The sequence below is a fragment of the Microcebus murinus genome, chromosome 2 (genome assembly GCF_040939455.1).
Source record: "Microcebus murinus isolate Inina chromosome 2, M.murinus_Inina_mat1.0, whole genome shotgun sequence".
In the NCBI taxonomy this organism is placed as follows: domain Eukaryota; kingdom Metazoa; phylum Chordata; class Mammalia; order Primates; family Cheirogaleidae; genus Microcebus; species Microcebus murinus.
Window position 1 is genome coordinate 100,314,840 of NC_134105.1, and position 23,004 is coordinate 100,337,843.

General features: G+C 52.7%; 2 protein-coding genes across 7 annotated transcripts in view; one reads left to right on the forward strand and one right to left on the reverse strand.

Annotated features, from left to right (window-relative positions):
- The first annotated feature begins 825 nt into the window (after positions 1–825).
- ZNF687 (zinc finger protein 687) lies at positions 826–10,547 on the forward strand. 2 transcript variants are annotated; one of them, XM_012767561.3, is made up of 9 exons: positions 826–1,671; positions 4,891–7,019; positions 7,378–7,484; positions 7,736–7,912; positions 8,012–8,174; positions 8,294–8,713; positions 8,832–8,944; positions 9,108–9,249; positions 9,398–10,547. In XM_012767561.3, the coding sequence occupies exons 2-9, from the start codon at positions 4,908–4,910 to the stop codon at positions 9,893–9,895; spliced, it is 3,732 nt and encodes a 1,243-aa protein (XP_012623015.1). In that variant the 5' UTR covers positions 826–1,671; positions 4,891–4,907; the 3' UTR covers positions 9,896–10,547. The 2 variants fall into 2 exon arrangements, with proteins under 2 accessions (XP_012623015.1, XP_012623011.1); XM_012767557.3 differs by lacking the exon at positions 7,378–7,484 and adding an exon at positions 7,166–7,344 and having other exon boundaries at positions 1,514–1,671.
- A 228-nt stretch (positions 10,548–10,775) lies between these two features.
- Positions 10,776–23,004, reverse strand: part of PI4KB (phosphatidylinositol 4-kinase beta) — a 29,983-nt gene continuing 17,754 nt past the window's right edge. For 4 of the 5 annotated variants that reach the window (XM_012767567.3, XM_076000121.1, XM_012767568.3 and 1 more), the window contains 8 exons: positions 22,136–22,363; positions 19,387–19,496; positions 18,687–18,791; positions 18,335–18,458; positions 16,930–17,195; positions 13,072–13,204; positions 12,717–12,837; positions 10,776–11,642 (listed from right to left, as the gene is read on the reverse strand). In XM_012767567.3, the coding sequence (XP_012623021.1) occupies positions 11,461–11,642; positions 12,717–12,837; positions 13,072–13,204; positions 16,930–17,195; positions 18,335–18,458; positions 18,687–18,791; positions 19,387–19,496; positions 22,136–22,363 (1,269 nt within the window). In that variant the 3' untranslated portion in view covers positions 10,776–11,460. The remainder of the gene's footprint in view (positions 11,643–12,716; positions 12,838–13,071; positions 13,205–16,929; positions 17,196–18,334; positions 18,459–18,686; positions 18,792–19,386; positions 19,497–22,135; positions 22,364–23,004) is intronic. The other variant, XM_076000122.1, reaches the window with a different exon arrangement.

The following is a 23,004-nucleotide window of genomic DNA, read 5'->3' on the forward strand; positions in this document are numbered from 1 at the left end:
TGGGAATGGCGCGCCGGGCGCTTACATCCACCTCGGGATTCTAAGCGGGTCGTTCGGAGAAGGAAGAGCGCTGGGAGCCGCAGCAAGGCGGGAGAGGGAGGCTGGGGGCGAGGGGGAGCACTAAGATCCTTTGCCAATTACTTTACAAAACACTTTTACATTCTAAACTCTTTCAATCTTCACAAAATTAATCTTGTCGGGTGGATGTTATAATCCCCATTTTACCCATGAGAAAACAGGTTCCGGGATGTTGAGCGACTTGCCCGATGCCACCATATGGCAAGTGGTGGCCCCAAGATTCCCATCCAGAAGCTCCCCTTCACACTTGGATGCAGCACGAATATTTTCAGAGTGCACCTAAGAGCCTGGGTCTGGTGTCCCGGGACCCTGGGGCTAACAAAACCACCTTTAAAATCCACGCCGCTCGTGGGCGGCTGCGTGTGCTGCAGGCTGCGGAGGCGTCCGGGGGGGCGCCAGTGTGCGCAAGGTGGCACACCCGCCTTGCAGATGGATTCTGCAAGTGAGTGCTGATTAGAGCATCAAAGTTTTTCATTTTCCGAGCAACTCCTCCCTTTCCCCCGCCTCCAGGGGGTGGGGCGACAAAGCGCGGGAAAACTCGGCCTCGACCCCACCCCCACACCTGTGCTGGGGGCGGGGAAAAGGCGAGCTCTCAAATGGGAAATGGACCTGGGGCCCCTCCTTCCCATGCTCAGGAAGCCTATCCGTTGCCGCTTTAAGATCCCTTTGGAAATAGGCCAAGCCACGCCAGCACTCCTAACGTCACTTGTCCCCCACTTCCGGTCCGCAAGCCCTTCCCAGCCTTCAGGTCCCGATTCCTTCCAAACTCCGAATCTTTCCGAGCCCGCCCGCAGAGGGAGGGGCCGTGGGTGACGCCATCACCCAGGAGCTGGCCCGCGCAAGGACTCCATCCATCCAGATTATATGACGATTTAGGCAGCGGGAAGACTGCGAGGAAATAGTCAACCGGATGACGTAATGTTTGGGGTGGCGTTCCATTCTGTGATTTCTGCACGGCATCATTGACAATGGGGTTGAGTTTGAAAAAGCACAAACGGATCGACACCCCCGGGCTCCGCTCCGACTCGATGAGGTTCTGCTGCATGGGCCCACCACGCAGGGGCTGAGTTCCTCACATTTGCATAAGGGAACAGCAGCCTCCAGCTTCCAGCGGCCAATAGGGAGTGAGGGGGCGGGGACGCACCTGGGATAGTCTCCCCTCCAGTAGGAAAGCCCGGAGTCAGGCTGGCTTCTCTCTAAGCGACAGTGATGGAGGCCAATCGTTTTTGAGATGTGCAGATGGGGCAGGTGGACCTCGGCACAGCCAATGAGGAGCGGTGTCTTCAGGGGGCCTAGGCCCCGTGCCCAATGACGATAAGAGGACGGTGCGGGGCCAGCTCCGAGCGGCAGTCCTTAAGGCCAACCCCGCGCGAGGCTGGGAGGGGCGCAGCGCTGAACGACGGGGGCGCGGGCCAATGGCGAGTGCGGAAGCGGGCAGCCCAGGCCCGGAGCGCGGAGGGAGCTGAGGGAGGGGGGAGGCTGAACCGGAGAGAAGCAGGAAGTAGCGGCGGCCGTCGGGAGGGCGGCGGCGGCTGCGGCGGCTGGAGCCGGGTAGAGACCGCCAGGTCTCGGCCCGCACGAGCAGCGGAACAAGTAAGTGTGCCTGGGGTAATACCCGCCCTTGGCCCCGCCCCCTGGGGGGGCGGGTAAATACCCCCGCCCCTCCCCCACTTGGTCAACTACCCCCTTCTCCGCGCCGCCCCCTGGGGCGGCTTCTAAGAAGGCCCGACGCCGCCTCCATCCCTTAGGGTGGGTGGGCGAAACTCCCAGCCTGTTGAAAGCACAGCCCCTAGGCGAGTAGACCTGGAAGGAGGGTCGGGGATCCCACGTCCTGGCGCCCCCAGCCCAAGAGGCGCCCGAAGTGCGGCCCGGGGACTGGAGGCTGCGGGATGTCGCGACCTAAAATGGTGTCCGTGTCCGGGGGTGGGGGCGGGGGAACTGGGCCTGGCCGGAGCGGAGCCTGCACCCCGACTGAGCGCGGGTCTGCGTCCGGGCTCGAGCAGTACTCGGGTTTGCGCCCCGGGCCCGCCGCGCGCTTCCGATCACTCCTCTGTCTCGAGAGACTCTGGGAGTCCGCGCCGGGAGGAGGCTGCACTGCGCACAGAGGGGAGGGGACGAGGTCCAAGTTGGGACGGACCCAGGCTGGAGAGCAGAGAGTCGTGCTGAGACCGCCTTCTTCCCACTCCCCCTCTTTCCGTGCGTTCCCCCTTCCTTTGCAGTCCTGGGCCCCAGGGTGCTGCGCAGCAACTCCCAAAGGGCCTGGTCTGGCTGAGGCTCGGTCTTCACTTCGCACGCCGGTGGGAGCAAGAGAAGCTCCTTCCGCCTCAGTTTCCCCTCTAGCTTCTCATAAGTACACCCCGCCCCCTCCTCGCAACCCCAGACCTGCTCCCTGCGCCGGCCCACGGCAGATGGCAGGGAGTTAATTCCACCCGCTGCCCAGCTTGGCTGCAACCTAATCGCCGGTCCTTCGCCTTTTCTGCGCAGCAGGCCTTGGGCCTGGGCAGAGAGCAGTGGAGCCTCCACCCTACCTGATCCTGTTCACCCTTGTCTTGTACAGCCCCTTCCTTTGGCTTTTGGGGAAGAACAGAGGGAAAGGAGAGCGGGGGAGATGGGAGCCCTAGGGACAGGGTGCAGCAGTTGCAGAAAGGCCTAGGTGTGCGGTGGGGGAGTCTCCTTGGCCTTGAGGTCCCTGCTTAGTCAACTGTCTGCTTTGGGTGGGTGGTGATTGGATGACCTCTAAGTCACTTGGATGCCAAAGGGGGACGTGGTTGGGGGAGGGGAGTTCACAGGTGTTTTCTCATAGTCCCCCCTGGCCTGAGCTTTACCAGCCCACTCTCCTGAGGCCTGAGAAGAAGGTTGCTCAGCCTCTCTGGTTGGGGAGGGCGCCAGGCTGAGGACGGCCCTGTGGATTCATCAGGGCAGAGACAAGGCATGAAGAGCTTTGTTTAAGCACAGAGTTTGCAGAATTAAGTGAGGGGGTGATGTGAGGGGAGGACTCCTACTTTCTTCTTCTAGTTGGCACCCTTTCCCCCCACCCCCACTTTGGTCCCCAGCTATGCCAGCTGCCACCTGCTGGGACTGTCTCCAGTTACAGTTTGAAGGCTGGAAAGAGGTGAGAGAATTGGCCCTAGGAAATGGCTTGCATCCTGGGCAGGGAATGTGTAAGGATAGAGACTTCTTTAGTTGCTCTTTGAGAACAGAAACACTTATAGGGAGAAACTGGTAGGAGGTAGACCTGGGTCCCTGACACCCTCTGAGCTAGCTTCCTTGTTGATTTAGTGCTACATAAGCCTTGTGGGATTTTTTTTGGGGGGGGGGGCTGGGCCAGGTTGGGGTTGGGTGAGACTTCTAGGCTACTATTGCCAAAGGAAAATTGTGAGGGCAAGGAGTTTGGGTCAGGGGGTAGACTGAGGCGAGGAGCCTGGCTTGTCCCTACTGTGGCAGCTGTGCTGGATAAGCTTGTACCCTGGGGGTTTTAGCCCTGAGAGAGTAAGATGGGGAGGGCGGGCCGCTGGGGAAGGTGGTGAGCGAGCAGCAGGTGTTTGTGACAGGAGAGGCCTAGGCTGGGGCCCTTGTGACCAGGCTGCCGTCACCGTTTTCCCCTCTGCCTCTCTTCTCTTTGTCTCTTTCTGTTCCTGTGTCTTATTCTTTCCATCTAGATCTCTTGGGTGATTTTACTGAGTCCATTTCTCCCTACTGACCAAGCTTGATCTCCAGGTGCAAGTGATGGCCCCAAGTTCTCCAGACTTGACCTTACATGACCCCTGACTCTTATCTCTGACCCTAGCCCCAGATTCCCAGTGCTTATTCCTTCCCAGCTCCTCCTTGGCTTGAGGTGTCCTTGTTTGGCCCAGTTGGAATGATCAGTCATATTCTGGGTCTGACTTTTACATTTACAGTTTCATGTCATGCTCAGAATAACCCTATGATATATAGATCACTTGCCCCTTTTTCAAACAGCAAAAGGAAGGTACCGAAGTGACTTGCTGCTATAGCTCATGGTCAAGCTGACCCAGAATCATTTCTTAAGTCTTGGCTTAAGTCACTGTCCCTTTGTGCATATGGTCTTTCAGATCTCTGTGGACCCCAGAAGATCCATGAAGAATAGGAATTGTTCTTATGCTGACGTGAATGAGCCTTTAAACTTAGAGCAGCATCATGTATGTCCTTCTTAATAATAGTATCAGTTGATTAGTTCTTTGCTGGGCATAGGAGGGGATGAGCTGACTTCAACCAAGATGCTCACTGAGCTCTCTCTGCCTCTTTTACCTTTCTCTGTATTTTTTCTTTATTTTATCCAGGCTGGAGTGCAGTGGTACGATCATAGCTCACTGCAGCCTCCAGCTCCTGGGCTCCAGTGGTCCTCCTGCCTCAGCCTCCCAAGTGACTGGGACTATAGGTGCACACCACCACATCCAGCTAAGTGTTTAGATTATTTTTTAGAGATGGGGTCTTGCTATGTTGCCAAGGCTGGTCTTGAACTCCTGGTCTCGAGCAATCCTCCCACCTTGGAACTCCTGAAGTGCTGGGATTACAGGTGTGAGCCATTATACCTAGCCCTTCTCGGTATTTCTGAGAAGTCTCTTTTCCTCTGCTTTGTCTGGATATTGGAGCCTGCCTTGTACCTGTCTTCTGATTTTAGGATTTGGCCAAGCAGCACCTCCAGCAGCTCTCTAGTATTCCTGCTATGGTGGAGGGGTACACAAGTTAGAATGTGTACTAGTTCTGAGGATCAATATGGAGATTCTGAGGGAGGAAGTCCAGGGCTCTCTTCCAGACATCTTAGTTTCTCCCCCTTCTCGTTTTCATCAGGTCTGGGACCTGCCGCTATGGGGGACATGAAGACCCCTGATTTTGATGACCTCCTTGCTGCCTTTGACATCCCTGACATTGATACGAATGAAGCCATCCACTCTGGGCCAGAAGAAAGTGAGGGGCCAGGAGGCCCAGGGAAGCCAGAACCCAGCGTGGGAGGCGAATCTGGAGACACAGAAGCAGCTTCTGCTAGGGATGAGCCTGGGGTTCCAGCCCAGGGTTCTGACCATGGCCTGCCACAGCCAGACATTTCCACAGTCAGCGTCATTGTCAAGAACACTGTGTGTCCTGAGCAGTCTGAGGCCCTGGCTGAGAGTTTAGAAGGGGATGGGGCCCAGGCTGTGGGGTTGACTAAAGAAGGGTCTGTGGAGCCTCATCTGATGCAAAATGGTTTTGGGGGCCCTGAGCCATCCCTCCCAGGAACCCCTCACTCCCCAGCTCCTCCCACTGAGAGTTCCTGGAAAGAAAAAGCCATGGAAGGCAAAACTCCCTTGGACCTCTTTGCACATTTTGGGACCGAGCCGGGGGAGCATCCAGATCCCCTGCCTTCCTCTGCACCCTCCCCTCCTGAGGAAGGGGTCATGACCCCCCCTCCTTTCCCCTCTCCCTTTGAGCTGGCCCCGCAGAATGGCCCAGGCCTGCTGTCATCTGGTTCTTCCCCACCACTGGGGGCCTTGAAGCAGGGCAGCTGCAGTCCCCCTCAGCCTCAAGGTCCAGCCCAGGGAGCTTTAGGCTCTAGCCTTGAAGCCACGAACATCCCTGTCAGCGCTTCGCCTCCTCGGGTTGCTGGACTTCCCTTCTTCAAGCAGTCTCCAGGGCATGAGAGCCCTCCTGCCTCCCCCAAAGTACCTAGCTGTCAACCCCTGAAGGAAGAAGATGATGAGGGGCCGGTGGACAAGTCTCCCCAGGGAAGTCCCCATAGTCCTTCTAGTGGAGCTGAGGCTGCAGATGAGGACAGCAATGACTCCCCTGCCTCCTCCAGCTCCTCTAGGCCTCTTAAAGTGCGGATCAAGACCATTAAGACATCCTGCGGGAGTATCACAAGGACTGTAACCCGGGTCCCCTCAGACCCTGATCCCCCTGTCCCTTTGGCTGAGGGGGCCTTCCTGGCTGAGGCTAGCCTCCTGAAGCTGTCCCCTGCAACACCAACCCCTGAAGGTCCAAAGGTGGTGAGCGTACAGTTGGGTGATGGTACGAGGCTGAAGGGCACTGTGCTCCCTGTGGCCACCATCCAGAATGCCAGTACTGCCATGCTGATGGCAGCCAGTGTGGCCCGCAAAGCTGTGGTTCTGCCTGGGGGGACCGCCACCAGTCCTAAGACGATTGCTAAGAATGTGCTGAGCCTAGTGCCCCAAGCCCTGTCCAAGGTTGAGGGGCGGGTAGGGCTGGGGACAGGGGGACAGAAGGTGAATGGTGCCTCCGTAGTGATGGTGCAGCCTTCAAAGACGGCCAGTGGGCCAGGTTCAGGGGCTGGCACAGTGATCTCACGGACCCAGTCCAGCCTGGTGGAGGCCTTCAACAAGGTCCTCAACAGCAAGAGCCTGCTGCCTGCCTACAGGCCAAACCTGAGCCCACCGGCTGAGGCTGGGTTAGCCCTGCCTCCAACGGGCTACCGCTGCCTCGAGTGTGGAGACGCCTTCTCACTGGAGAAGAGTCTGGCACGGCACTATGACCGCCGGAGCATGCGCATCGAGGTCACCTGCAACCACTGTGCCCGCCGCCTGGTCTTCTTCAACAAGTGCAGTCTGCTCCTGCACGCCCGCGAGCACAAGGACAAGGGTCTCATCATGCAGTGCTCGCATTTGGTCATGAGGCCTGTGGCCCTTGACCAGATGGTGGGGCAGCCGGACATCACGCCCCTGCTACCTGTGGCTGTCCCACCTGTCGCTGGACCTCTGGTCTTGCCTGCCTTAGGCAAGGGTGAAGGGGCCATCACCTCTACCATTATAACAATTGCTGCTGAGGCCCCTATTCTGCCGCTCTCAGCAGAGCCTCCTGCTGCCCCTACCACCTCTGCTTACACGTGCTTTCGCTGCCTGGAGTGCAAGGAGCAGTGCCGGGACAAGGCTGGCATGGCAGCCCACTTCCAGCAGCTTGGTCCCCCTGCCCCTGGGACCAGTAGCACTGTGAGTTGCCTTTCACAGCTCTTATCTGGGGTGGGACAGCCAGATGCTGTGGGGATAGGATCTAGGAAGGTGTTGGGGGCTTGGCTAGGAGAAGTAAGGGGGCCAGGCCACTCCTCACCAACTTGCCTTGTTTAACCCATTGACAGGTGTGCCCAACCTGCCCCATGATGCTCCCCAATGGTTGCAGCTTCAGCGCCCACCAGCGCATGCATAAGAGTCGACCCCCGCACGTCTGTCCCGAGTGTGGGGGCAACTTCCTACAAGCCAATTTTCAGACCCATCTCCGGGAGGCCTGTCTGCATTTCTCTCGCCGTGTAGGATACAGGTGCCTCATACCCCTCCTTCCATGCTGTTTTAGGGTCTCCTGTCTCCTGGCACCTGCCTTTCAGAGGGCCTCTTGGGGACATCCCCCATCTCTCCTGCTGCATTCCTCAGCCCTGTCGTGTTGGCAAACTCAGCCCTGAGGTATCATATCCTGCCTTCCCGTCGTTCGTCATGGAGATGGGGGGAGCAGGGTTGCCTCTGGAGCTCCAGCTTCACCCGGCCAGGCCTCCCTTGGGGAACTTGGCCTCTGCGGCTCCCTCTTGCCCCGCCTTGTTCACGTTCCATTGCTCGTTTCCTTCTTGGAGGACACCCAGCCCCTCAGAATAAGTGGGGTGGGGGTGGGCATGGAGATGCCCCCCACCTAACCATAGGGCCTCCCACTTCCTCCCAAGGTGCCCCAGCTGTGCAGTGGTGTTTGGGGGTATGAACTCTGTCAAGTCCCACATCCAGGCGTCGCACTGCGAGGTTTTCCACAAGTGCCCCATCTGCCCCATGGCCTTCAAGTCTGCACCCAGCGCCCATGCCCACCTCTACAGCCAGCATCCTAGCTTCCTCACGCAGCAGGCCAAGTGAGACCGGGGGCAGGATGGGAGGAGGAGGGGGTGGGCTGGAGGACAGGGTGCCCACTCACCCTGCCTAACGTCCACACTGTCCTTCCACCTCCGCAGGATGATCTACAAGTGCGGTATGTGTGATACAGTCTACACTCACAAACCCCTCCTCACCTCACACTTCGACCAGCACTTGCTGTCCCAGCGTGTCAGTGTCTTTAAGTGCCCATCTTGTCCTCTGCTCTTTGCCCAAAAAAGGACCATGCTGGAACATCTCAAGGTACAGGACAAAGGGATGGGGGATGGGTGCTTAGTTGTATTGACCTGAGGCTGGGGTCACGTACCTCAGCAGCCAGGCCCTCCCTCATAGCAGCCCTCCCCCTTGTTTCCCTCTCACAGAACACCCATCAGTCTGGGCGTGTGGGGGAGGAGCCTGCTGGGAAAGGAGCCGGGGGTGCCCTTCTGACCCCCAAGACTGAGCCTGAGGAGCTGGCTGTGTCTCAGGGAGGGGCAGCCCCAGCTACTGAGGAATCATCTTCATCTTCAGAAGAGGAGGAACTACCCAGCTCCCCTGAGCGTCCCCGCCCAACCAAACGGCCCCGGCGGGAAGTAGGAAGCAAAGGCATCAAGGGTGGGGGTGGTGGCAGCAGCAGCGGAGTTGGTGGTGGCGGTGGTGGTGGCAGTGGCGGCGGCGGCGGCGGCTGCAGTGGTGGTGGTGGCAGCAATGGCAGTGGCGGCGGCTGGACCTGTGGCCTTTGTCACTCCTGGTTCCCCGAGCGTGATGAATATGTGGCTCACATGAAGAAGGAGCATGGCAAGGTGAGTGGGCCCCACGAGGAGTAAGATGGGCTGGAGGGCAGTGTTGGGACTGGTCTGTGTGACAACTGGGATGGCGTCTGGAGCCTGGCTGTGATATTTCCTATCCCTGCCCTCCTAGTCAGTGAAGAAGTTTCCCTGTCGCCTGTGTGAGCGCTCCTTCTGCTCTGCCCCCAGCCTGAGGCGCCACGTCAGAGTCAATCACGAGGGAATCAAGCGAGTTTACCCATGCAGGTAACCCTTACCCCCCCAGTACCCCACAGAACCTTCTCACCTGCATCTTGTCTAAGTGGACTGAGGGTTGAGGCCTCCCTCTGCTCTGGTGGCCCCCTCCTCTCAGGAGCCTCGGCCTTGGGGCTGTGCCCTGGTGCCATCCTGCCCACTGTCCCCCTTGCAGGTATTGCACAGAGGGAAAACGCACCTTCAGCAGCCGCCTGATTCTGGAGAAACATGTCCAGGTCCGGCATGGCTTGCAGCTTGGGCCCCAGTCCCCTGGCCGGGGGAATGCCCTGGCTCGTGGTCCCGGTGCCAGAGCCCAGGTAGGTATAGGCCCAGACTGCTGTGTTAGGGCTGTGAAAGTGGGAAACTGCCTGCTGTTGACTCTGGCCTCAGGAATTTAGGGGGGCAGGGTGCAAGGGACCGGACTAGGGATGATGGTGAGGCCTGGTTTCTGCCACTCTACTCCAGGGGCCAGGTCGGAAACGCCGCCAGTCTTCTGACTCTTGTAGTGAGGAGCCTGACAGCACAACACCGCCAGCCAAGTCCCCCAGAGGAGGACCCGGGTCGGGAGGCCATGGCCCCCTGCGCTTCCGAAGCAGTGGACCGGTGGAACAGAGCCTTGCCGTGGGGTTGCGGATGGGTGGTGGTGCCCAGCAGTGCCTCGACTGTGGCTTGTGCTTTGCCTCCCCTGGCTCCCTGAGCCGGCACCGTTTCATCAGCCACAAGAAGAGACGGGGTGTGGGGAGAGCCGGTGCCCTGGGGCTGGGCGATGGGGAGGAGGAGGCCCCTCCTCTGTCAAGGTCTGACCCAGATGGTGGAGATTCACCTCTGCCTGCTTCTGCAGGCCCACTGACCTGTAAGGTCTGTGGCAAGAGCTGCGATAGCCCTCTCAACCTCAAGACCCATTTCCGCACGCATGGCATGGCGTTCATCAGGGCTCGGCAAGGGGGCAGTGGGGACAACTAGGCCTCAAGCCTGGAACTGACCAGTACCCCCTTCCCTGGAAGCCCAGTTTTCCCTGCTGCTGCCTGGTCCCTGGGCTGGGAAGTTTCATTAGCATTCATATTTTGTTCAAATGCTCTCTCCCCAACCCCAAAGAAAAAGCTTTTGAGGATTATATTAATAGTTATTTGCAGCCTCCCTTTGGGTTTGGCCCTTGGGCCCTAGTAGAGTGGGCCTCCATTTCTCCTTTCTGAGCCCAACACTAATTATGCTCCTGCTGCAGAACCCCCAGTATGGGACTGGGGGTGGGAGGATGGGACTTTCATATGCCTGCCAGACAGGCACAGGGAAGGACTGATGGGAGGCTCATGGACACCACTCTATAATTCCTTTAGGCACAGACTGGAATTTTCCTCCTCTGGGCCAGGCCCTGCCATAACACCCCCCACCCCCAACTCCCTGGCACTCAAGCCCCCCACCCCTGCAGTGCCTTTCACTTTTTTTCCCCCCCAGAAATTCAGGGGCGGAGTTAATGGGGGTGAGTCCTGTCAAGGGGGGCCCAGGGAGAGGAGGGGACAGGCTCTCAGGAATCCTTTATTCTTGTAGTAATACTAACAGTGGGGGAAATAGGAGGGAGAAAACCAGACCATTAAAACTGCTCGTGGTTTAACCCCTATTCAGGCCTCTCTTTGTATGTTACTTGGATGATGTGGACTTGGGAGGGAGCAAGAGTCAAAACTTCTCAGGGAAGAAGTGATGTTGAGCAACAGGCAGGGAAAAGGCAGTCTTCCTCCCCTTTCCGTGTGGTGCCTTCTGTATCTTGGACACTGAGGTGTCTGTTTACTCCTCATCACCCATCCCCCTCCCTTACTGCCAAAAAACCAATTTGGAAATGACACAGATGGCTAACTAAGGACTTTATTTCAAACAAAAATTAAAAATAAAAAATTGAGAGCTATTTCCCTGGGTGTGGGGAAGGGATCAGGGTAAAGAATTCCCCACAGCTAGGCTAGTACCCTCAATACATGGGAGGGGTTGTGGTAATTCCCTTCCTTGCCCTTGAGGTGGGAACCTCAGTAAGTTCAGAGCCCACCTATCAGGGGGAACCTGGGCTTGGGGCCAGTTCCTGGGAGGGGTAGAATTGGGCAGCAGCCTGGCCAAAGGCCAACCACAGGATTGAGTCCTAAGTGCCAAGGACCTACTCTTCCACCATCCTGGGACCCAGAACAGACGAAGAGGATGGCCAGTGGAGAACCTCTCAGATCCTGGCGAGAAGAAAGGCCCTGGCGTCCCTCACATTCATCACCTCTGTTCTCTGGAGGGCAGTGAGTCCTGGAGTCTGTCAGGTGGTAATACTGACACAGAGCCTGAGGGCAGGGGAGCCCCAGCAAGTCAGGACCCCATAGCTGGCTCTCCCACCCCTCGGCAAGCTCTCGCGGTTACCACATGATCCTTTGTATTTCTTGCCTTCCATTTCCCTTGTGTGGATGGTTGGGTAGGTGGTTTCCTGGTTTGGGGATTCTCAGATAAGGGCCCCTCTGGGAGGGTCCCCTAGATCCCCCACCACCCCAGGCCTGAGAAGGAGGGTATCACATGATGCCGTTGGTGAGGTACTGGAAGCCGTCATAGAGTTTAGTGGTGATGGACCGCATGCTGCCGTCCACCATCTGCTCCACCAGCAGCTGAAGCTGCTCCTCAGTCATGCTCATGTGGAACCTCTCTTTGAGGTTGCGAATGGTGCTGGAGCCATGGAAGCAAGGAAGCTGTGAACCTGGGGGAAGCAGTAGGAGTTGAGGGTCACTGATGGATAGGAGGTGGGCAGTAGCAATAGCCATAGCAAATACAGAGCCAGGGGTATCTGAAGTGGCCCTTCCCTCCCACCTCAGAGATCCCTGACAGCGTGGATGCAGTTCTGCTTGGGCGGAAAGAAGGAAATGGCACAAGGCCCTGACTCAAGCCCCTCATCATCCCATGCTCCTCAGCCCCTCTGTAGGTGAGGGCATATGGGTAGAGGGAGAAGAGGACCAACACATCTCCCCAAGTAAGGGGTAAGGGGGCAGAATCTTAGAACCCAGAGGGCAGGCTGGGAAGAGGCTCTCGGGAATGGGCCCTGAGCTGGGCACTTATCTGGTTGCAGGCCTCTGCCTATGCTACGTCTGACACTCACAGATGACCTGGGCCACCGTCATCACGGGGCCAGACGGGGATGCTCCTGAGCAACGACGACAACCTGTGGGGTAGGGGCAGGGATGGGGAGGAGGAGGAGACTGGCAGCTCAGACCTCTGGTGTATACCTGGGGCCTTGGGGCGGGGGAAGGGATGAGGACAGGAGGGGGTCCTGGGCCAAAGACTAGATGGTCAGGCAATGAGAAAACAGCAAAATGGAAGATAAAGATGAGAGACAGAGGAAGTACTTCTCAGTTCAGAGCAGGAGGGGTGAGTAGTGGGAAAGGGAAGCGTGGCTAAGGACAGGGCAATCAGAGGTCATAGTGGAATAAGGAGGACAAATGGAAAGAGGAGACTGAAAAACTTAGAGCTGGACAAGGGACAGGGAGGTGAGAGGGACCAGAAGGTTGTAAATGGGACTGTTCTCTCCCTGAGGATGCCTAGGAGGTAGTTTCTGCTGCTCCTTCCCCCACCCCCCAGACCTAGCTCTGCCAGGGTTAGGAGGAATGTCCTGAAGGAGAAACAAGGCACTGGATCTGAGCTGGAAACCCTTTGGGAACCCGCTCCCGCAACCCAAATCTTAAGGTGGAATCAATTTTCCAGAAGTTCTATGTCCAGGGCCCCAACCTAAGTGGGAATCCTAAAGCACTATGGACACCTGGCCTCTCCCCAGCCCCACCTTGCTGCATGATCTCCACGATCTGCACCACCTTGTCCATGTGTTTTCGAGCAGCGATCAGCCCTTGCAGCATGAGCATCTTATAGTAGTTGAACATGTCACCATCTAGGCCACCCATTACCTGGGAAGGGAGGAGAGAGTTGTGTGTACATGTGGACTAACAGGCCGACCAGAACACCCCCCTTCCTCTCTTGGGGCAATCATTCCAAACTCCATTGTTTCCCTACTCCCTAATCAGGCAGGAAGCTCCCAGGAAATCCTGCTTTACTCTAATTTGTGGGGAGCCATCAGCTTCCCCTCTCATGACAGAGAAAGAACATAGTGACCCCAGAGGCACCTCTCCTTCCTGACTCACATCCACAAACTCTGTGGTCAGCTTAAAGGCTGATGTCTCAAAGCCCAGGTTTCGGGGTGAGCTGGACAGGATGAAGCCAAAGTCGATGTGGATGATGTGGCCTTCTGCGTCCAAAAGGATGTTCCCATTGTGTCTGAGGAGGGAAAGGAGAGCAGAGGAAGAGGCAGTAGTCAGTCTGACAGGCTGGAAGCTCAAGCCACAATATATTGGCCACATGACACTACTGGGGAGTCTCCTGCCATGTTTCCTGCTGCCTATAACTCTGGGTCCATTCTCCTAGGACCTAAAGCTAGCAGTGGAAAGAAAGGAAGTCAGAAAAGTAAACTGCTAACAAAGGCTGTGGGGTCTAGAATTGCTATTAACAACTTAATAAGAATAGCTTAAGATTATTCCAATTTCCCAGAAGTTTCACTTACAGCGCCCAGAAGGATCCCAATGAAGCAGTGAATCCAGAAGCACAGAAAGGAACCCAAGCACTTTGCTCAGAGGTAAACCTCCATTCTGAACCTATTTACCAGTGTTTTATTTGTAATTCCTGTTAGCCCGATGCAGAGCAGAAGCAGCAGCAGAAGGGAGCAACAGAGGCAAGTAGGCTGAGTGGAGCTGAAATGTAAAATAGTGTTGGGGCTTCAAGGGAGTAAGTTTTAAATCACTTGTGTAGGCCAGGTGTGGTGGCTCACGCCTATAATCTCAGCACTTTGAGAGGTCATAGCAGGAGGATTGTTTGAGCTCAGGAGTTTGAGACCAGCCTAAGCAAGAGTAAGACCCTGTCTCTACAAAAAGTAGAAAAATTAGCTGGGGGTCATGGCACACGCCTGTAGTCCCAGCTACTCAGGAGGCTGAGGCAGGAGGATCGCTTGAGCCCAGAAATTTGAGGTTACTGTGAGCTATGATGAGGTCACCAAATTCTAGCCTGGGTGACAAAGCAAGACCCTGTCTCAAAGAAGAAAAAAAAAATCACTTGCGTAAAATATCTCAGGAGATAGTACTACTACAGGGCAGCCATAGAAGAGTTAAAGGAAGATAAATTCCAGGCCTCTGTGATTCCCACATGAATGGCCAGTAGATGAAGGAACAATTAACATGCTAAGCATGTGAGGCCTGGACTATTCAGCATAACCAACCTCCTCAGTGTCAATGAAGGCTTTGTTAGGCTAAGAGCTCATGGTCTGAGGGCCACCTTCTCTGGGGATGGTCTGACCCGCCAAAAGAGAAGGGCAAAGGGAGAACCGAGTCCAAGTCCTTCCCCATCTGGGAAAACACTAAAGATTTAACAACAATCTTAAGATTTAGCACAATCTTAACAGCCAGAAAGTTTCTGGGAGATGTCCTAGTCCAAACTTTTACAGGTGAGGAAACAGAGGCCCTGAAAGGGGACATAACTTACCTGCCCAAGTCCCAACGATAGTGAGGAGCAGTTTCCTTTCCTTTCCTAACTACTGGAGTTAGCTCCAGTTAGAAATCTCTTTGGGACCCATTTTGAAGCAGTTAAAGAGACCTTAAAACCTGCTTCCAGTTTGGGGACCCATTTCATTTTGCCACTTTGTTCCAGTGGCTGATTCCATTCATGGCTTGACAACATCTATTCTTTTTTGAGTTATTATGAATGGTTTACTAGCTACCTGCCCTCCTTTCTTGAAAGATGGACTCTCATCTTCCAAACATATTATTATTTTAATAATTTAAAGAGATTTATTCTGAGCCAAATTTGAGGACCATGACCTGGAGCCACGCCCACGAAGCCTTGAACAAGTGGACTCCTCATCTTTCAAACATATTAGTTTTCTGAAGAAAAACCCTGGGGCCTGACTAGTGCCAGCTTCCCTGCCACCCATCTATTTAATCCTGGTGCTGAGCTCTAGGCTCTCTGGGCCCTAGGTTCAAAATCCTGACACGTTAGGCTGGGTGTAGTGGCTCGCACCTGTAGTCGTAGCTACCTGGGAGGATAAGGCAGGATGATCACTTGAGCCCAAGAGTTCGAGGCTACAGTGATCTATGATGGTGCTCCTGCACTCCAGACTGGATGACAGAGTGAGAGACTCTGTCTCTAAAAAAATATTCTGGGCCAGGTATGGTGGCTCACGCCTGTAATCCTAGCACTTTGGGAGGCTGAAGCAGGAGGATCGCTTAAACCCAGGAGTTTGAGGTTGCTGTGACCTAGGCTGGTGCCACGGCACTCTAGCCCAGGCAACAGAGCAAGACTCTGTCTCCAAAAAAAAAAAAAAAAAATTCTGGCTTGAGGCCAGGAGTTAAAGACCAGCCTGGGCAACATAGTGAGACCTTGTCTATAAAAAATTTTAAAAAGGCAGAGAGTGAGATATCAAAAATTACCTATCAGGTATGGTATACACCATTTGAGCAATAAGTACATTAAAAGCCCTGATTTCACCACCATATAATTCATACATGTAACAAAAAACATTTGTTCCCCCTACATCTATTGAAATTAAAAAAAAAAATTATTCAGGCATAGTGGCATGTGCCTGTAGTCCCACCTACTTGGGAGGCTGAGGCAGGAGAATTGCTTGGGCCTAGGAGTTCAGGATTGCAGTGAGCTATAATAATGCCACTGCACTCCAGCCTGAGCAATAGGGCAAGACAGTGTCTCTGAAAAAGAAAAAGGAAAAGAAATCCTGGCAATTTACAGTCTAAAGCTTGCAAGCAAATTCCTTATTCATAATTACATTCCCCTGCAGCCCTCAAATGCAGATCCTATGCTGGGTTCATTTTGGCGGCTGACAGGGTGGAATAAGCACAGGTTCCAAAAGCTACCTCACCTTTATTTCCCTCATGAGGAAACACTGTGTAACAGAGTTTTCATCTGCTTTAAATGTAAGAATGTCAGCCCACAGCAGGCACTTAACGGATGCTAAATTTCTGACAGCTGCTCTATTAGCTAGATCTTAATGGGCCACCATGCTACTAGGAGCCCTGATGGTACAGGACACTGCATTTCTGCCTTCCCAGGAAAGCTGCCCTGTGCCCCAGGGAGAGGTGAAACTCACAGAAGCATTCAAAGCACAGGCCCTGAGTCACTGTCTGGAGAACACTCTTAGAAGGCAGGGCCTACGTGGTATAATTATCTTTGTACAATATGTGGTTCACCTATTGGTATAGTCAGGTCAAAAAAATGTTATGTGATCTTGAAAGAAATGACAGCTATGGGCAAAACAACAGATAAAAAGTTGTGGAAATCATATGTTGGAATAAGAAGTAAGGAGAGTTCATGGCTGGGAGTTTCAACTTTATCTCCACCATGTCTCTCATACCCATCTTCTCCTTCCTGTTCTCAGACAACACCCTCAGCACCCCATTACCTCTTGCTGTGTTGGTAAAGGACCAATTACATCTGCCCTCATGCACATGCCATAGGGCATTTATTTACTAAATAGACTGGATGGTGTCATTCCTCTGCCTGCAAAATAAAACTACTCAGCTTCACAATGAAGGCTTTTCTTAATCTGGCCTCAGTTTACCTGTCTCATGTCACTGCCTACTACTTGCCTGCCTGCAGTGCAGCATGAGCCTTAATCACATTGAATTATTTCCTCTACCTAGGACATACCTCCCTCACAGCTTTTTCTGTCTTCATTGTCACTTGTCCTTTAAGACCCTGTTCACTCGAACCCTTATTTATTCCATTAATCCTTCATTTCTTTGCCCTTTTACCCTAGCACTAGTCAGTTTGTCTCCTTGGCTTAATGTCAAGTGATCATAGCTGTCTCTCCTTAAAATATGTTGTTTGTTTCATCATTACATCTTGGCAATGGAAGGTGGTAATAAGCAACTGAGAACTACACATAAAGTGATAAAGGGAATGCTAGAGAGAGGTTAGGATGAGGGGCAGAAAACACCCACCTGTCCTTGACTTGCAGCAGGTAGCAGACCAAGCAGTAGCCAGCACAACTTTGCACAAAATTGCGCTGGGCACTGAGGAATGCCTCAGTGGTGTAACTGCCATGCTCCTGTAGGAAGTAATCGAGCAAGGAGAGCTGTGACTGTTTCTTCACCTGGTGGATGGACACAGCGTTGACCACTGGTTCAATCATGCCACTATCAGCCGAAATCACAAGGATCTTGTATGGCTTGATCCAGAGGGGTACTCGCTCCTGTTCCCAAATGGACTGTGAGGAGACATGAAAGTATTGGGACTTTCATCTTTCTCCAAACTAGAGGAGGTGGCTAAAACTCTCCCTTTTCCCCAACCCCTCTCCTTGTCGGCCTTGGATTCGTAAGCCATCACATCAAATGAATAAGACTCACTGATCCTACTGAGGACCAATAAGTTCTGAAAGGAAGTCCAAGTTCTGACAGTCAAGAAACTACACTCCGATGTATGTGGGAAAAGGTATCCTATTGGTAGAAAGTCCAAGAAAGGCAGGGAGAGCAGGAAACTTCATTGTCACTTCACAAGCAGGGAGAATGGGAGGTATTACCGTAAGTTCAAAGAATAAAGGACTGAGGTCCCGAGAAAGCTCCTTTAGAAAATGAAAATATGGCCGGGTGTGGTGGCTCACGCCTGTAATCCTAGCACTTTGGGAGGCTGAGGCGGGCGGATTGCTCAAGGTCAGGAGTTCGAAACCAGCCTGAGCAAGACCCCGTCTCTACCAAAAATAGAAATAAATTAATTGACCGACTAAAAATATATATACAAAAAATTAGCCGGGCATGGTGGCGCATGCCTGTAGTCCCAGCTACTCAGGAGGCTGAGGCAGTAGGATCGCTGAGCCCCGGAGATTGAGGTTGCTGTGAGCTAGGCTGACGCCAGGGCACTCACTCTAGCCTGGACAACAAAGTGAGACTCTGTTTCAAAAAAAAAACAAAAAAAAACAAAAAAAAAGAAAGAAAATGAAAATATGTATACAGTATAAAGAACTGGATTAAACAAGTAAAACTGCTTGGAAGTGACCAGCCCAGGGGGCTTAGGGGATCAATATCTCAGCACACTATAACCCACCTGCTGCAGACCATTTGAGAAGTTCTGATCTAAACAAACCCAGTGCCCTGAAGTTCAGTGATCCAAACTAGAGTTTGGAGAACAGGGCAGGTGCAGTTCACAAAAGGGCCAAAAGAGGCCACTGTTTCTGAGGCTGTGCTTCCCAGGGGAAAGAACACCAGCTTTAGTTTAATCTACCTCCAATTAAGACCTGGGTAGGAAGTTGGTCCCCAGCAGGGCTCCCTGCAGAACAACCTATGTGGTCACCTCAGGTGGGCTGGATGGAGTTGGGCTGAGTTCCCTTCCTTTCTCTTTCCCTTTTCTTACCTGCAGTTGCTTTAACACCTGGAAGGCCAGCAGTTCTTGCCTAAGGTCATCCCCACATTTGACAATGACTGACAGGAGCCGCCAATTGGGGAGATGGCCATAGGGGGAGCCCTCTCTGATCCGCCTGTGAAGAGAGAAGAAAAGGGTGTCAAAGGATGAGGCCAGGGTGAAGCCAGAGATATGGCTTCTACCAAAAATCCAAAGCAAACGCTCCATAAGACAAGGACTGAAATTGCCTGGGAGCCTGACAGACTTTTTGGAAGCTAACGGGTGATAAAGATGGTGCAGAGAGCACTTGCAATTGTCTCCGAGCTTCAAGAGGGGAAGAGAGGCCAACCCCCACCCAACTCACCGCACTTTCTCCTGCCAGGGCTCTTTGAGAGCAACTGCAGAAGGGTCTTCTGGGTCTCGTTTGAAGGCTGTCGGGGTGTGAGCCAGCTGTTCTGAAAGGCGCCGTCTAGCAGGAAGAAAATACATCATTTGCTTGGAGGAGCTACCCCAGAGTCTCATGTCTCTGTCTATGCTGGCATTTCCTGTACTGTTTCCTGGATTCTGGGCACACAGAGATAGGAACCTAGACTGAGGAAGACTCATGGACGGAAACCTTTTGCTAACCTAACCTAGTGGTTTGTAATCATGTAACAATGCAGATTACCAGGGCCTCTCTATTCCTCTACCAAGATTGATTCAGAATGGGGTCTGACTCCAGAATCCGCACTTTTAACAAGGCCTCCTCCCTCACCCTTAATTCTGACACATGTCAGCTGGAGACCCCACTTTGAGAAACACTGCTCAGATTCCTTCCTCTGGTGCTTTCATCCTTTTGGAGTCCTTTTAAAATTTAATTTCCTTCTGTAGTAGCCCAAGTAATTTCTCAACTTATACCTTCACTGCCTCAAGTTTGGTGGCTTTAGGACAAGGATGGAATAAGGAGTGAAAAGGAAAAGACACAGGCTGACAACAGGTGATTAAGACAGACAAGAAGAGGACAAAAAGATAATCAGTGCGTGAAAGAGGGTTGAAATATGAGGGGCAACATAATCTGGCCATACCGGATGTCCCCCGCTGCAATAAACACAGGCTCCTTGCTCTCTTGACTGGTGATGCTGTCCACGGAGAACTGAGAGATGTTGTCACAGCTGTTGGTGTGTACTTCAGGGAGCTGGGGAGAGCAGGGGAGCACTCGTCAGAAGTGCTAAGCACAGGTCTCCTTTCTCCTACCTCCTGATTGTTTGCCATCACCATGGCATGTTCATCCTAGCTCCAACCCTCTTCTAAACTCTTCTCCGAAAAGCCTCCCTGGATATAAGCCATCCTGATCACTTGAACCCCAAACTGCTTAGCACTCACAAAGACCCTACCTATTGCAGTGTTTCTCAAAGTGTGAATTACCTGGGATGCTTGCCAGAGTGCAGATTCCCAGGCCCCACCATCAATCTGAATTAGAATCACTGGGAATGGGATTTAAAAATCTGAATTTTTTAGGCCTGGCGCGGTGGCTCACGCCTGTAATCCTAGCACTCTGGGAGGCCGAGGCGGGCGGATTGCTCGAGGTCAGGAGTTCGAAACCAGCCTGAGCGAGACCCTGTCTCTACTAAAAATAGAAAGAAATTAATTGACCAACTAAAAATATATATACAAAAAATTAGCCGGGCATGGTGGTACATGCCTGTAGTCCCAGCTACTTGGGAGGCTGAGGCAGGAGGATCGCTTGAGCCCAGGAGTTTGAGGTTGCTGTGAGCTAGGCTGACACCACGGCACTCACTCTAGCCAGGGCAACAAAAGTGAGACTCTGTCTCAAAAAAAAAAAAAAAAATCTGAATTTTTAACATGTTCTCCAGAAGACTTCCAATGCACTAAAGTTTGCAAACCACTGCCATGACCATCACAGAAGCCTGAACTTTCAGCCTCATACCCCCCCCACCCCCCAAGGCTAAGGATCCATTCTCTGCTAGAGTGCTAAGCAGACCCTCTTCAAACTAGATTCTTCTGATGATTTCTTCAATCTATGTCATTCACTCTTATCTCCCCATCTCTCTCTAGTTATGGAATATTCTATCAGACCCCAAGGCCCATACCAAGTCCCTTCTCTCCTTCCTTTATACCAGAGCATTTCTCCTCAATTCCATTTGTCACCTAGTACACACTGCCTTGTATATCTCAATTATTTTTTTTCTTAAATGTCTGTGTCTAATCTGCCCAACTGCACTGTAAACTAGAGACAGAGATACTATCTTTTCACAAAGTGAAATCTGGCCACATTAATGGCCCTACATAAGATCCTGCTCTGGGGCTCCTCCTGACCCCAGAATAAAGTTCACGTTTCTTTCCTACCTTACAGGGCTCCTCCTACAGTCTGGCCCATGCCAACCTCTCCAGTCTCATTCTTCACCACTTCTCACCTCACACCCATAGCCAGGCACAGTTTTTTTCAGTTCCTGTAATAGGCCAAGCTCCCTCTTATCTTCTGGTCTTTGCACATGCTATTTCCTCTGGCTAGAATATTATTTGTCCAGCTAATTCTTACCCATGCTTCAGGCCTCAGCTGAGATTACTTCCTGCAGGAAATTGTTTGTGACGCTCACCACAAGTCTGGAGTAAGCACTACCCCCACCCTCAGGTGCTTCTGTCATGCCCCATCCTCTCCACCACAACCTAGATCACACCATACTACAACTACTTGCTTATTGGCCTTGTTATCTCTCCTATTAAGTCATAAATTCCTTGCAGGCAGGGGCCAAGTCTTGTTCACTAGCACACAACAATCAGCTCTGGCATACAGAAGATCCTCAATAAATATGAATGAATGAATGTATGACTTATCATTCTCTGCTACCTTTTTTTTTTTGTTTTGAGACAGAGTCTCACTCTGTTGCCCATGCTAGAGTGCTATGGCGTCCGCCTAGCTCACAGCAACCTCAAACTCTTGGGCTCAAGCGATCCTACCGCCTCAGCCTCCCAAGTAGCTGGGACTACAGGATGTGCCACCACCTCCGGCTAATTTTTTCTATATGTTTTTAGTTGGCCAATTAATTTCTTTTTATTTTTAGTAGAGACGGGGTCTCGCTCTTGCTCAGGCTGGTTTCAAACTCCTGACCTTGAGCAATCCACCTGCCTCGGCCTCCCAGAGTGCTAGGATCACAGGTGTGAGCCACTGCACCCGGCCCATTCTCTGCTATCTTAAGACAACTTTATACAGTGGATGTTTAATAAATATTTTCATCAAATTTCCCTTGTTCCCCCAGACTTAGAATCTCCTCTTTAATTTTTTTTTTTTTTTTTGAGACAGAGTCTCGCTTTGTGGCCCAGGCTAGAGTGAGTGCCGTGGCATCAGCCTAGCTCACAGCAACCTCAAACTCCTGGGGAGCTCAAGCAATCCTGCTGCCTCAGCCTCCCGAGTAGCTGGGACTACAGGCATGCGCCACCATGCCTGGCTACTTTTTTCTATATATATTAGTTGGCCAATTAATTTCTTTCTATTTATAGTAGAGACGGGGGTCTCGCTCCTGCTCAGGCTGGTTTCAAACTCCTGACCTCGAGCAATCTGCCTGCCTCGGCCTCCCGGAGTGCTAGGATTACAGGTGGCCGGCCTCCCCTCTTTAAATTTAACTTGAATTCCTTCTGCAGTAGTACAAACTTCTCCGGAATCTCTTCCAGACTAAAGTAGTTCAGAGCCCTGCACCACTCATTTGGGTACTCGCCTCACCTTGCCTTAGGGTATGTTGTCTCGTTTCAAATATATTGGAAGCTCCTGGGGAATAAGTGCTGTGCCCTACTATTACCTCCTTAGAGCTCCCTCACCTCCACTTGCAGCTCGCCTATGTCATCCACCGACCAGGCCTCATCATCATTGTCATAGTTGGGCACAGTGCTGAAGCTGCCAGCCCGCTGCTCATGGGTGATACCACATTCGGGCAAGTTCTCTACGGACCGTGTACTCCGAATTCGGTTCTCGGGGATCCGGGCAGGGACACTGGTGGTGTCGAAGTTTTCACATTCGAGGACTTCCACATAGATCAGGTAGGGAGCCTGGGTGGGAGTGAGAACAGTATTTGCAACTTACCTCCACCACAAATCTGAACTGTTTCTGCTGCCTACTTCTAGTCTTCATCCATCAGCCCAATACTGTGAACACCATACTTGGGGCAGGCATGTGTCCTATGACCATCTATATAAAGAATCTGGTGAGAGTACACAAGTCTTCAAAATATTTCAGCTGAGTTTCAAAATGTATAGATGATGCACTTGGGAAAAACCACTCCAGCCTATCAATTACAGCCTGAGAGGCCTAGAAGCCTCTGTGGTCTTGTCCTAAGCACAGGGCCCAGGAAGCCCTAAAGTGGAAAAAAAGACTGGGGCAAACCTGGGCACTTTCCCAAGGAGGATTCTAATCTTTAATACTTCCTCTGGAAAAAGAATCTGAACCATGAATACTCATTCCAACCAGCAGACAAATTCAGCTAATTCTCTCCAATGTCAATTGGCCATCTTTGTCTCCTTCTGCCTGCCTGTTATGATCAGAAAAGGTCTTAGAAACAAAATATTTCTCTACCTTCATGGCTGCTGTACCTGGAAATCCTAAGAGTTACAGAAGGAGTGGGGAAGAGCTACCAAAATGACTATAAGGAGGAGGTGGAGAACAATTCTCTTAAGCTACAGCAAGCAAGCTG